The sequence below is a fragment of the Vidua macroura genome, chromosome 14 (assembly GCF_024509145.1).
Source record: "Vidua macroura isolate BioBank_ID:100142 chromosome 14, ASM2450914v1, whole genome shotgun sequence".
Lineage (NCBI taxonomy): Eukaryota > Metazoa > Chordata > Aves > Passeriformes > Viduidae > Vidua > Vidua macroura.
Genome location: NC_071584.1, coordinates 6408449 through 6423484, shown reverse-complemented (window position 1 = coordinate 6423484; position 15036 = coordinate 6408449). Strand labels below are relative to the sequence as shown.

Below are 15036 nucleotides of genomic sequence, written 5' to 3'. Positions count from 1 at the left end.
TAATCATGCCGATTTCTCTCAGAGCACTTTTTAATGCAGTAGCAAAAATCACCCACTGGGCATGATTTTTGTATTGATTTCTACAATCTATTGTCTCTGAATATGTGAGATGGTTTTTGCAAGGACCCCTATTAGATCTCCCTGTACAGAGGTACACTGCTGTCTGCTACATCAGAGATGATACCTTGGATTCCCAGCTGTGCTGGTGGAGTGTTCTGGGAGTTGGAGAGCGGGCTGTAGAAGCCTAATGGTTCTTCAGACATTTCATTCTAGAATCAAAATGGTCTATCCATAGAGATTCTGCCCTTTTTTTGTCCCAGTCTGTCTTTCAAGAAGTTGAATGGCATCTAGCTTTTTATTGGTGAATTAGCACTAAAATGTCTTTTTAATCATCACTCTTTTATTCAGTGTAGTAGATAACTGTCACATTACGTCACAGTACAAGCTGGCTTGTACTGGGCAGTTAATTCGGCACAAATAAGAAACCTGCCAGCTCCATAAAACTGGCACCTGGGTTGACTGACAGGAACCTCAGCCAATTACGTTCCATCCTGAGCTACAGACATCTCACTGGTCTGGGAGCTGGGTGGTTTCAAAGATCAGACCAATGAGCTATCCAGACTGGGTTTTTCAAACCCCTTTATAAAGAGGGGCTTGAGGAATAAATGCTCTCTTTTGCCGCATGGACATCGGGGTGTGTGTTGTCCCTGTGTCCAGCTACTGACACCACAAAACACGTGGATACAAATTGTAATAGATAACTTCAGTGAAGAAGTCCCAAATAGCAGAGGGAGCACAGTACCCAGTTTACCCACAAATATACAAGCAACTTTAGGCTGATTATTAAACTCAGTGTGTTAGGATTTGTGTGCTAATCTTTGCCAGGACTTAGTGTGGTGTCAAACTGATCTGGACTGTGAAGAACTGTTTGTAGTATTACAACACTGCAGAAGGGCTCAATGCTGTGACTCTGTTTACATTGTGCTAATTTTTAACAAAGTCTTTCTGCATCTAAGCCAGTTTCTAGTGAGGAGCTAATGAATTCATCAAAGGGTAGTTTAAAATATTGGCTATTTCATACTTTAATATTGCCTATTTCATACTTCAAAGTCCAAACCATTATTTTCTTTTGACTCAGTATTCAGTGAGCCACTTTCCAGTTGACCAGCATTACATAATTTCCATCTTTTCTGTCAGGTTGTTGTCAAATACAAGATTGTAGATTAAATGAATTGTTTTGTTATTTCAAATGGCACTCCCTATGTTTCTGTGCACAGGGAATACCGCTTATTATCCACTTACACCAAGTGGGTGTACTCATAGTCCACTTAAGTAAAATTGCGTACAATGTAAATATGTCCTTCCTTTACTAAACTTAAATGACAAGCCTTAAGAAACTTATTCGTCAGTAGTATAAAGCAGATTGCTGCTCAGTGGTATCAGTTATCTTCAAGGAGTTTGCACAAGCAACAATAGTTACATCAAAACTTGAAATTTATTATCAAGGTTCTATGCTGGAGTCTCCACAGTGGTTCTGTTCCTTTCAACAGAATACTTTTTTGCTGAATTTTCACATTATTTTTCTTTTTTTTTTAATTGTTTTCCCCAGAACAACCACCAAGTTAATGCGGCTTGTTAATGATAAAAGAAAATGTGACCAGGCTGGCTCTGGACCCAAGCAGCTGGGTCAGGCTCTGGAGCTGGAAGAAATGATTGAGCATTTGCAAGAAAAAGTTCGTGAGCTTGAGAAACAAAATGAGAGCCTCCGCAACAAACTCATTTCAACTAAACAGCAGCTCCAGATTCAAGGCCATAGGCCTTGTCAGTACAGCTCCGTTCAAGCTCGTGTGAACACTGGTCTCAGAAAAGAGAGTGAGACTGCTGGCATGCCAGAGCACACCAAGAAGGGTATAATTCACTTTTATTAAAACAGCAGACTCTTTGATTGCACTTGAAACCGTGATTCTGAATTTCAAAATATTTTTAGTGCAGATCAGAAAATATGCAGAGCAATTACTGAAAAATAAAATGCCTGGAAAAAATAAGGATAGTTTAGCTGTCTCTAAGGTATTAAGAGACAAGAAAACTCTACAAATAATAATTAGAGCTTCCTATATCTGCTTTTTGTTTGGCTGATTTAAAAGTACCCTTGAAAGCTAATCAGATATGGATGTTCTGTAAATACTTGCTTTCTTTTTTGAGTGCAGTCATCTAGGAAATAACTTCATTTGAACAAAAGTAAACAAAACAAAAAAAAAAATTGTATACATACACACACACACATATATATATGTGTGTATTGCAATTACCAGTACCTTAAAATAACACATAAAGATCAAAATTGGAAATAGGTCAAGTTAATGAAGCAAAGTAGGTAAGTTTTTTCAGGCATTTTGGGAAACTGCTGGTATCATTGTACCTTGAACTTAAGTGATGGAATTCTGAGGAATGGCTGCCTTAATGCTGTCTTTGAAATGAAATGTATTTGGTCCCACCTCAAAACTTGTTTAATTTCTTCTTTCTAAGAGTAGGAGAAAAATGTGGAGAAAACATTGCATTTTCTCCTAAAGTAATAATTGTTCCTTAATTAATTTCTCACTTCTCTTCTTCACCATGGTCTTAGGATGCTTCTAAACAACACAAGGAAATTATCTACACTGCTACTAAAATACAGTCCTAACAATTGCATGTCTGGGTGAATGACACTTGGGATTTTGCAAAGAAATTGCTGAGAAAAAGCGATTACAAATCAATGTTCCTGTCTAATAATACTGTTATTTCTCTTTTTTGAAGACACGATCTGTGTTCTCTGTCTTTGAAAGTAAAATCTTCTAAAAATCTCTCAGGACATGTTTTTAACAGTTCACTTTAGCACTGTTCAGCATCACCCATCCTTCAGATTTACAGCAGCTTATGTTGTGCACACTATGATTATTTCTTTCCATGTGATTTTGATGTAAAAATACTTTTTTATGACATCTGTATAGAAGTTTCAATTGTTTATACTGTATTAAGATAGTTGGTTTGTTAAAAGCTTTCTCATTCAACAAGTCAAAAATTTATCTTTTTTTTGTATTCAGGAATGAGATTTCAAAGTTTAGAAGTGAGATCATCTGATCTTGTGCTCCCCAAATATGGACAGAGTCTGCTCAAGGATTCAAGGGCTGAAATCAGAAATTTGTATGATTTTCTTATTACTTTTTTTTTGTCATTATAGTTCTTAGGACTTATGGTTTTCTTAAAGGAAAAAAAAGTATATCTTTTAAGAAGTTTTCAGTTCTGAAAATAAAATGGTTGGTTCTGACAATAATAACAATAATAACACTGGTAATGCAGAATATTAAGGAAAACAGGAAATTGGGTATTTAGAATGCAAAATGTAGGTACATAAGAATTTGGCTACAAGTTAAAACTGGTCTCCAGGGATGAGGCTTTCTTTGCTAGGATGCAATGCCTGCCTTGTTTGTTATGGGTCAAAGCTGACAAAAGAAGAAAGAACCTTAGCTGCAAAATTTTTACCAATGTAAGTCCTAAAATGTGCACCACCATGCAAGTGGTAACTATGTGAATGTGTTTTGCTGATGCATTTAAGTTTCATTCCTGGAGGCAGACAGATCTTATGGATAAGTACAAAAAGCACAGTATTGGGATAGTTATGTAAAATGATTCTGATTCACTTTTGCATTTTGAAGTGTGGTTTGTAATTCAACTCCATGTTTCAAATGGAATTGATGCTTAGGAAACCCTTACAACATCCTTGATGTAGCGATAGCATGAGAATAGAGAAGTGTTATATAGAAAAGGTAGTTGGCATCTAATTTACAGATATTGAGGTGTCTGATTAGAATATTTTTCTTCTCTGAATTGTGTGTTTAGAACCTGGGTTTTCTAAAAGCTGTTTGTTTATTTTCACAGTGATTTACTTAAATCAGATTATCAATTACATTCTCTGTAAATGCTAAATTTCCAATTAATGGGCAAGCTAAGTTTAGAAATATATGGATTAATGTGCAATCATTTATTTTGTGCTTAAAATTTTATAAATGCAAAGATTAACTGGAATCATAAGAAACAATTGTACAGAAATATTCCTATAAATTTTTTTTAATTGCATTTATTGGATGAATTCCACTGTTTAAAACACATCTTTTGATTTTATTTTCTTTCTTGATTTTTTTGGGGGTTTAGATTTTTCCATCTTGGAATAAAAGCTTAAAAATTACTTTCAGTGCTCCATCTGTTGAAGATCTAATTTTGTGATAGCTAATAATGGTGTTTTGCTTTTGAGAAACCATTGGTGCTAATGGATGAGAAGGAGGATATTTCTACTATAGAGTGTGAGAAACCATGAACAGCATTTTAGTGAGGTTCTGCTAAGCATTATTCAGTCCACAGGAACATTTATTTTGAGAGCTTGTGTTGCACTTTCATAGCAATTTAAACTCATAAGCCTCTCTTGTGAGGTATGTTAATAAGAAATACAGATTTTGCTGAACACTTAAAAGTTTGTCTTACTTGAGTATGCTTTTTTTTTTTTCCTTTATAAAAATATATAGCTGGTTTTATAATGTAAGATGCTTGTACTTGCAGGGAGACTGTCATTGAGTCCCAAAAGAACCAAATTGAGGAACTAGACCGTGCCAGAGAGTTTCTTGGGAGTCAACTAAGAAAGAAAGAAAAGGAAATTGAAGAATCCACCCTACGGCTGAAAGAGCAGAGTACAGCAAGCCAAAGGTATTGTGAAAAATTAAGATCCCCATGGTGGAAAAGTTAGGAAGAGTTATATCATAATATTTGTAGGTAGCTGTGGAAGTTACTACTTCTGTAAAGAAATATGGGCCTTATTAATTTTTGTCTGATTGGTGAAACCAAGCCATAAAACGTTTTGCCAGCTAGCATGGATAATTCTAAGCAAGGAGATACTTACAATAATAAGTTATGATGCTTTTTCATAAATAAACAAAAGAGTTCATAATTACCATTTTAGAGTATTCTTTTCCAACTGATAAAGGTTCAGTTGAAATTCAATTCATAAAATTTTAATCACCTTTTTTTCCTTCACTTTAATTCTTATCAAATTTTTGGTGTAGCTTCATAGTGGACAATTTATTGTTCACTAGAATTCAATAATTTGGACTTTACAAATAGTAGAAAAATACTGTCTCTGCTGTTGCAGAAAATGTTGAGATAAATTAAAGTCTCTAACAATGTTTTGGTATTAGAGAGCAACATTACTTTATTCACATACTCAGCTGTTTTCCAGATGTCTAAGCTTTGTAGCCCCTTCACTTGCTCCAGCATGGCATTGTGACAATTTGTCCAGCATGTCTAAAACAGACAAGTATTGGAAGAGAAATTGCCTTTTCAGATTTGAAAATCTATTCTGATTTTATCATAACTTATATTAATAAAAACCCAGACTGGTTTCTCCTCTCATACCTGTAGAAATAATGGTGTTTAGTTGCATCATTTGAAGTAAGGGAAAACACATAAATATTTTTTTAATTTTGAATCATTTTAAACATCCTTTCTAACACAGTACAGGCTCAAATTAATCTTAGAATTGTAAGATTATCTGCATAGATATTAAATTATTTTCATGTAATTAAGACACACTGGCAGCTTGTTTGAATACCAGACTTAAGATGTTACAAATCTAAATTGCTAGCTCACATTTTCTTTGCAGTATTTGATAGGTGGAAACTTCACAAAATGGTGTTCAACTGGCACTGAATGCTTTGGATGGTGGGAGAGAGGGAAAACAATCTCTTTAGGCATAGGATTATTTATTGTGTAAAACTGTATATGACAGAAAAAGAAAACAAAGATATACATGTATTGATTGAAGTTGCTGTGTCATCAAACAGTAAAATGTTTATTTACCTAAACTCTCTAGTGTCAACTATAGAAGGACAAATTAATTTGGATATTATACACTACATCTTCTTCAAAATATGTGTTTATGATGCATTTGTTTTTAATTTTGAAGGCTAAACATTCAGGACAATGTGGAAATGATCAAGGTCCGTAAACAGCTGGCTGAGAAAAGCAATGTTCTTTCAGCAATGGAAGGAAAATTTCTCCAGCTTGAAGAGGTAATTGCAATTTGATCAGTAACATTCCTATACTCTTATCATATAAGAATGCTAAACAGAAGACAAATTTTACACATTTCTTGATTCTAAGTGAATACTGAGTACATTAAAATAAACCACATCCTACATTACAGTCAAACTACTCCAGATGGAGTGGGGATTCTTAGTCTTAATCTCTCTTTTTTTTTCAGCAGGGTCTAGCAGGTCTTAGTGATTTCATCTGCATAGTCATACCAAGCAGATTATGAAGAATGAACTGAGTTGTCTGGCTATGGAAAGAGATCCCTGATCATTTAAAGAGAGGACTTTGACTTAGATGTACTGATTTACCAAAGAAGAGTACCAAGCCCCCTCCACTTTATTACTCTCTGCTGAAGTTTGGGCAGTTTGGCTCTACTGTTCTGATGTTAGAATTTAACCTCTGCTCATATGTTCATGGAAATTATTTTAGAGGGCTACTTTAAGTAATAATTTTCCTTATAAAAAGAGCAATTTTATGAAAATATCTCCAGAACATGCAATTCCGTGGTAGATTATCTAGAGGTTTTAATTATACTGCTTTTTTCTGCTTTTTCCTGTATGTATATGGAAAACTGCATATGCATACAAAGGTGGTATGATAATACCTTGGAAATGGGAGACTTCCTGTAAGGAGGAATACTAACTGCAGTAGAGCTTTTTTAAGTATCCAGGATTAAGAAGTGGAAGCACTGAGTATCCTTATAAACTCTGAATTTCTGTGTGCTTATTGTTAGCATGCTAAATAACACTTGTGTCATTAGATTTTTGTTTTATTCCTTTTTTTGCCCATGTTTTTCTGTTTCTGCATTTTCTTTTGCTTTGCCTGCTTCCCCCTCTTCAGTGTAACTCCTGTGTCTTCTCTGCCAAACTGAGAAAAGGTTTAAGATGGCTTTTTGTCTTCTTTCTCTTTAAGAAATCTAAAATAGAGAGAGTTTAACTGTAGAATTCAGAATTCTCTCTACTTATAACTATAAACTAACTCTATTTCTTTTTGTTTGATTGACTGCTAATATTGTGTATTCTCCGTGATTTTTGTCTTCCTGAGAAATGAATACGAAAAGCTGAAGATCAAGTTGGTGACTGATTTTTCATGGGTTTTTTGTTAATTTCCAATCTGTTCAGACTGCATGTGAACATAAACAATTTTTACAGGATTAACATTTAGCTTCTCCATTTAAATACTTTGTAGGAATATTGTATGGAAAAAATGAAGCTAACTTCTTTATGCCTAAAAGCATTAAACATTAACTATATTCATGTATGTATTTGGCATAAATTATCATCCAGTCATTTTATGAAACAGGAGATGGGGCTTTTGACTATTTTGTCTCAAATCGTAATCTGAATGTGATTTACTTGTGAATTTTTAATGAATGAGGCTTAATTACAGGATTGTAGGGAGTATAATATTAACTAATATTCTGAAGATAGAAGCTCGATCAGCATCCTCCATTTAATTTTAAAATTGGTTAAATGTGCCATCAAAATAAATGAAAATATAAAGCAAATCAGATGTCCCTTATTAAAGTTTTCTAGCTGGGAAATAGAGCTGAATGCAGGAGGGTTGCAAAAGAATCATATATCTACAATTGTGTGTATATGTGTATCTATAAGTATAAAGATTTATATGTGTGTGTGTGTATATATATATTAAATAAAAGGGTTAAGAGAGCTGTGGCAAGCAGTATGATTAACACAGATGTGGACGATGTTGATTTCTGCTTGCTGCTGCGGTGGTTTTTGGTTAGCATGTCCAACCGCTGTAACCACTGCAAAATCTTTTAATTTCTTTACAGATTTATTTGTCATTTTCATCATGAGTAAACTGAAGGTGTGATGTTCATGAGGGCACGCAGGTCACCTTCTGCTGACCTTCCTAACTGGGGAGTGAAAGTTACTTTCAGTTACTTAGTTCAAGAATGTGTCCTGCTGATCACATTGAGAACATCTGCTCAACAGCGCCTTGAGAGCCCCTGTTGAAATACACAGTGTGGGAACATTCTGCTAGGTGTGATTTTCATATTCCTTCCTCCTTTTCACAGAACCTAAAGAACTTGAAGGCCAACCATGATGCTTTATTAGCAAAAGGTGATGAACTGAATGTTCAGCTTAAAGAGGAGCGGTTAAAGTGCTTCCATCTTCAGAAAGAATTGCAGTCGGTAACTATTTCAAACAGAAGGACAGAAGAGGTGAGATTGTCTCCAAGACATCTTGAATCTGCTTGAAGTACATATAGATAAGGGAAGAGTTAATGATGGGATACCTTTGAATTGTGGAAATGTGAAAAGATGTTTCAAACACATTTAGAAGACTGACCTGGTGATATATATACTTTTATCCCATTAAAAAGAAAAAAACAGTGGCTGCTGCTTGCATTTGGTAGAATATCAACCACACTTGATCCCTTTGCCACATAGTCACTGCACCAGTGTTTGGACGATATTTGAGGTTAAAGCACAGAATTTCAAGTCAATTCTGATACTGAATAAGTGGTTTGTTAACTGAAAGAAAATGATACTTAATTTATTGATAAAGTTTTTTTAGTATTCTTTCAAACTGATTTAATTCCAGTACAGTATAGTGTTATATCTGATTTAGCAGTTCAAATCAGTTACTTGTTTCTTTGTCTAGAGGCTCTCAGACTAATGCCATCCACACTTAGGGCTAAAAATCAAGTGGTTTATTCCTCATTCTCTTCAATGCATGAGGAGTAAGAGTCTGCACTCTTACTTGTTTTTCTGTTACATTTTGTAGTAAATTTAGTTTCATCACCTGATTTACCTATTTTAAATGTATTTCGCATGAACCAAGTTTACCAAGATTATCTCATAGGTACTTCCTCCAAACTTTTAAACTATTGTAATGCATGAAGGTATCTTCTTGGTATCTCATAGCTTTAAAGTTATGTCTTGCTTTAGTGAATATTTTGAAAACAAGGATGTGTTGCTTATCATGTCAGTAATACACTTAGACTCTTAGATTTTTATATTATTTTGTAAATATAGCCTGAGATTGGCTCTGTTGATTAGAGCAGGGTGCTAATACTTCCAAGGTTGTGGTTTTCATCCCCAAATGGGCCATTCACTTTAAAGCTGGACTTGATGATCCTTGTATCCCTTCCAACCACAGGCTATTCTGTGATTCTGATTTCGTATATAAAGAACAAATAATAGCTTGACAATACCTACAAATAATTAACTATTTGTCTTCACACATTCATTGTAATTTCCTTTTGTGCTGTGCATCAAATAAAACTTCCTTCTTCATTTTAGTTACAGGAAAGAATAAATGATCTAGAAAAAGAGAATGAACTCTTGAAGGAAAACTATGATAAGCTGCATAACAGGCAAGTTATGGATTCTGTGTATGAAAAATTAGATTCCTGTCCTGTTGAATAGGTCTTCATACACTAAGTGCTGGAATGTGCCTATTGAGTGTTTGTGCACACATGTAAATATGTTTGTGCTCCAGTTTATCATATCTAAGCATATATGGAAACATTTGTGGTACTCTGCCTGTATTTCATCTGTCCTGTTGAAACGGACCAACTTGTTCTAATACTCCTGAAACAACAGGATACTACTTTTAAAAATGTAATTAAAAATAAAGAGGAGTAATTTTATTTTGAACATAAATGAAAGAAGTTCTTAGTTGAATTTCTCATTCTTTTCTTTAGAGTTATTGTTGAAAGGATACTTCTAGGTAGATATATATTAATTTGGGTTTATTTGGGGTTTTAGGATTGTTTCTTGGGTTTTTTTTTTAACAAAGGGGTGTTTGAATTTTTGTCTTAAGTTCTTCCAGCACTTCACAGTCAACCTATATAAAGTTTGATATTTGACAGCTTTTCCACTGATTATTTTTGACGTGTGGTTTGTTTCTTATGTAATAGCTATCATTTCACTTCTACTGATACAGAAATAAATAATTCTAGCCAATTGCCGCAAGCATATGAAAGAAAAAAATTACCTTCAAATGAGCTCTTCCTTTATTGTGAAACTGTGATTTTTTTTTGCACTAAAGAGGGTTACATAATAAGACACATCTTAGAGTTAATAATTGCCTCAGAAAGTATGTAAAATGCTTAACATATTTTCTTGTATTGAAATTATTTCTCCTCTTAAAGTGTTTGGCTTGTCAGTGTGATGTCTATCAAAAAAATACCAATGACTAAACAGAATGTGAGTGATACCAAATTTTGCTTATAGAATTCTTACAATATTTCTTATGCTTCTTGTACTGTTTGTTTAGAAATTAAAAATTATAGAAGTGAAAAATGATGAGTACAAATAACTTAAAACAGTTTTTTACTTATGAGATGTAACAGTTGTATTATCACAATACTCAGAGTTTTGTATAGGGGCAGATGATCAGTTGTCTATCACTTAAATTCATTGTTGTAGATTCCTCCAAAATGTGATCATGTTATAAATATTTCTGATTATGATTTCTTTCTCTCTTTTATCATTATGCAGAAAAGTAACACTTACTAACAAATCAACTTATGATATTTCTGTTCTACTTAAATCATGGAGAGTTTAAGAAGATGTTTAACTAAATAAATTTAAATATGCTTCTGTCACTATGCAGTAACCTACAATATGGCTGTTCTTTTATCTAAACTCATCTGTCTTTTCATATAGTCCCATTTAAATGTTGATTCATGTGTCATCTTTCCATATTGTGGTTTTACTCCAGCCAGACGCCAAGCCCCTCACAGCCCTTGCTCACTTCCCCACCAGAGACTGGGGAGAGAATTTAAAGGGTAAAGCTAGAGAAACTGTGCAGTAAGATAAGGACAGTTTAATTGGGAAAGCAGAAGTCGTGCACACAAGGAAAGTAAAACAAGGAATTCTTTCCTGGCTTCCCAAGGGCAGGCAGGTGTTCCGCACCTTCAAGGCCCCATCACATGTTACAGTGACTTGGGAGGACAAACACCATCATTCCAAATGTCCTCCCTTTCTCCTCCTTCTTCTCACTTTATGTACTAGAAAATATTCCTTTGATCTGCTCTCCCTGTCACCTGTGTTGCCTCCCAGTTTCCCACACCCCCTGCAGCCCTCTCCTCAGGACAGCAGTATGAAAACCAGAAAAGGCTTTGTTTGTCTCCAGACCCTGCTCAGCAGTAACAAAAACATCTCTGTATTATCATCACTGTGTTCAGCACAAATCCAAAACACAGCCCCATACTAACCACTAGGAAAAAAAATTGTCTCAGCCAAAACCAGCACATCAAATAACAAGGAATAAGAAAAATTGGTAATTTCATTATAACCACTGTTTAATGGCTAGCCTTTTCTATTTTTACAAGGGAACTCTATTGCAGCTTACTTGTTGCTAGTGGTGTGTAGGAAGTGCCTACAGGTGCTAGATAATTAATAAATCTTTTTAATAGAGGAAAAGAGGCACAAATCCATCCTTTGATGATGTTATTTTTGGGAAGTTGATAGCAATTTTGCCAAAGCCAAGACTGCAGAACTGCACCTGAAAAGTTTGCAAAGAACAAGTATGAATTTGTCAGTTGACTCTTATTATTTACTCTTTGTCCAAGAAAACAATACATTTTGATAAAGGGTTTGGAGGAGTGGTTTTCATATGACCTTGTAATGCAAACCTAACAATGCTTAAATTCCTTCAAAAGAAACAATGCCCGATGTGGTTGACCATTATAGTTTATCCACATGGCTTTAACTCTGATGAAGTGCCATAGATGTGACAGATTTTACACGTGAATCTTAGAATTCAAATGAAGAAACAACACAAGTGGACTCAATTCAAACTAACCAGCATAAACATTGGCATTACATAGACTTGGATGAAACCTGTCTTCTGAAATGTTCTTAATTTAAGCACTGAAATCTTGAACTGCCATCATAGTAACTCTTAATGGTTTCTCTGACAGTATAGTCTTCCAAACAACTGAATTAGATGTAGCTACATCTTTACATGAAGTTATTGTACCTAAAGCTAACAAATGCACATATAGTTGTCATTGAAACGTGAAAGCGCTTTCAGAAATGTGAAAACTAAGAGTTTGATACCTTTTTTGATAGGCTTTGTTCTTTCCCTATGGGACCAATGAGACTTTAAGCAATTAGAGAACACACTGTATCTCTTCTGTATCTAGGCAGTGCTATGGAATGATACTGTGTGCAGTGCATTATATTTCCTGCATATTATCTTCAAAATTACAGGAGAGTAAAATATATCTTATTTTACTGCAGGACTTAGAAGCATTCCTGAAGTTCATGCATGCTGTAAAAGACAATCTGTCAAAGTGTAAGATGCTCTATGCCTGGAGAACTGTATTAAATAGGTTAGGTGTACTATGAGGAAACGACAAAATACAGGGAAATAAACTAGTTTTTAAGAAGAGCACAAATCCAGGATATAAACCCTTGCCATATACTTCAGAGTCTACAGTTCATGCTGTAATAGGTTTTTTTCTTTAACCTCAAGGTCATTCCTCAAGTATTTTTGATGTAACTGCACTTAAAAATACTCAGAATCACTGCATGTAGTCACCCATCAGAGCAGGCATTCTCTTTGTCTCTGCAGGTACAGTCTGCAAGGCTCTGTGGGCTGTTCCTTCTGCAATACTTCTTTCTTCTCCTTTGTTTTTTTTTTTTTTGTTTTGTTTTTTGGGTTTTTTTGGGTTTTTTTTGGTTGAGGCCTTGTTACGTAGATCTCTGGGAGAGATACGTTGCAAAATAGATTTCAGAAGATTTTTCAATACATATATATATATATATATATAATATATTTGTTAACTGGTGAGCTTCTGCAAAGGAAAGAGTTGAGGAACTAACTCATTTGTTTAAAAAACTCCCACAGTTTATGATTTTTCACAGAATATGTAAGTGAATAAACTGCTTTATGGTTTGTTAAGATGGACATTTTTCCAGTCAATAAGAATGCAAGAATTGAACAACAGTAATATGAAGAGCATAGTACTTACTGTCTTAAGTTACAAGAAAGCACATTACATGGCTTTTTCTTTTTACCTGCAAGGAATTATACTGTAAATTATATAATACAATTACTTTCATTTCAGTCTGAGTTACACATTTTGTTGTGGTTTCAGCAGTTCTGATTCCGTATCCATGCAGTCCTTGCAAATAGATTATCAATTTACAAGCAAATAATGTTAAAGGCAAAATAGTTGTTCTAATTTCTTTTCCCACTTTTTTTTTTTTTTTTTATTTCTTCAAGTAGGAGAAGGATTACTTTATATGTGCTTCTTAATCAGCATCAGTATTGTTGTTTTAGAGTATGAGAAAACTGTTGTCACTTTGTGGTCAACATTTCTTTGACCAGGCAACTGACTTTAGGTCTCACAAATTTAAAAGAAATCAGGTGGATGTTTCCAATTCTCTACTTTAGGAGGGTTTGTAAACAAAAAAAACCCAGGTTTTGTAGTTGTCACTTGCTGAAGTTTGCAGTTGTGGATTATTCTGACATATGCATCTCAGTTCCTTTCCTAGTCTCACAGATGTTGCATGCTACCAACTTTTTTTAACTTTGGAGCTCTAAATTAAGGCCAGCTCCTTTGCTCAACCCACAAATCTTTCATGTTTTTTAACTGTGTCCTGAGATAGCCACCTGGGTTTCAAGAGCAGCAGACCAACATATGTTTACATAATTCCTCAGCCACAATGACAGTGGTCTCTGTGCTATTAAAAGGTTTTTTTCTTGATTATTTTCTGCTGAAGCTGATTTCTAAAAGTTTTTCATATAACATATATTTTATTGCAGTGTCTTCAGTCTACCCCATGAACAGCAATGGAAATCAAAGGAACAGCAACTGAAACTGCAAATTGCTAAACTAGAGACAGCTATCAAAACTGATTTAGCAGACAAAAATGAAATCCTTGACAAGATCAAAGTAGAAAGAGGTATATTTCCGAGAAAACTAGTATTTTCTCAAAGTGTGAGATTATACCCATGTTGGAGTTGAGATATACTGCCCAGAAAAGTGGAATCTCTGTTGCTGGTGTTTTCAAAGCTGCATTTTAAGTGTAGATTTGCTAAACACACCTAAGTAATGACTATCTATTAAGTGCAAAATATGACCCAATGCAGAATATGGGCTGAATGAGGCTCATATAATTTCATCTGCATTCATTCTTCATCTGTTGGGTTCATATTTACTCTTTATTCAGTATTTCTTCTCTACACTGAAAGTTCTTATGGAAAAGAGACCCCTCTGACAGTCTCTCTGAAATTATAAACCACTATTCTGTTCACTGTACAAAGCTGTGAAACCCATATAGGCCCTTGGCGACCATTGTCTTTCAATTTCATTAATTCAGATTTTTTAAAATATTTTCAGTATATACTAATTTTTATTTACAGCATTGTACATTTAAAATAACAGGGTTTTTTTAATCTAATTATCAGATTATTTCATATGTGTTTTCTTCATGCTGTAGGACAACTTCTTAGTGAATACTGACCTTTCAATCTTTTTTTTAAAATCTCAACACTGATTACCGTAGCAGTATGAAGTTTACAAAAGACAAGCACAGACAGAAAGTGAAGATATTTAGTTTAGAGTTGATTCTTCAAATGTGTATTTTTAAGAGGTGTATTTCTGTGAACAATTCAATGGAATGAAGTGGGCCAACTTGTTGTGAATCATGATTATGGGTTGAGTTCAGCACATGCTTACCATTAGGATTCTCAGTAGCTCTGCTGACTTCACATACCAGATTGAATATTTAAACATTTTGTTTGACCACAGCAAGTGTTTGCAAAATTAGCCTTAATTGATCCTAAAATAAAGATGCCTTAAGCTACATTATTATGAAGTTATGACATACTAACAGTTGTTACATGTAACATGATTAAGAAAAAACTGGCATTCCATCTTCTTTCCCTCCTGTGGGCATTATGTTTAACTGTCAGGTATTTACCATCC

The 15036-nt window shown here is 34.4% G+C and overlaps 1 protein-coding gene across 11 annotated transcripts in view; it reads left to right on the top strand.

Annotated features, from left to right (window-relative positions):
- Window positions 1-15036, top strand: part of LOC128814626 (protein fantom-like) — a 40156-nt gene that overhangs the window by 3288 nt on the left and 21832 nt on the right. For 10 of the 11 annotated variants that reach the window (XR_008439430.1, XR_008439431.1, XR_008439432.1 and 7 more), the window contains 7 exons: window positions 1610-1908; window positions 3081-3180; window positions 4591-4734; window positions 5990-6095; window positions 8159-8305; window positions 9389-9462; window positions 13872-14011. Coding sequence is in view for 8 of the 11 variants with exons in the window: in XM_053990638.1 (XP_053846613.1) it covers window positions 1610-1908; window positions 3081-3180; window positions 4591-4734; window positions 5990-6095; window positions 8159-8305; window positions 9389-9462; window positions 13872-14011 (1010 nt within the window). In the remaining 3 variants the exon portion in view is untranslated. The other variant, XM_053990644.1, reaches the window with a different exon arrangement.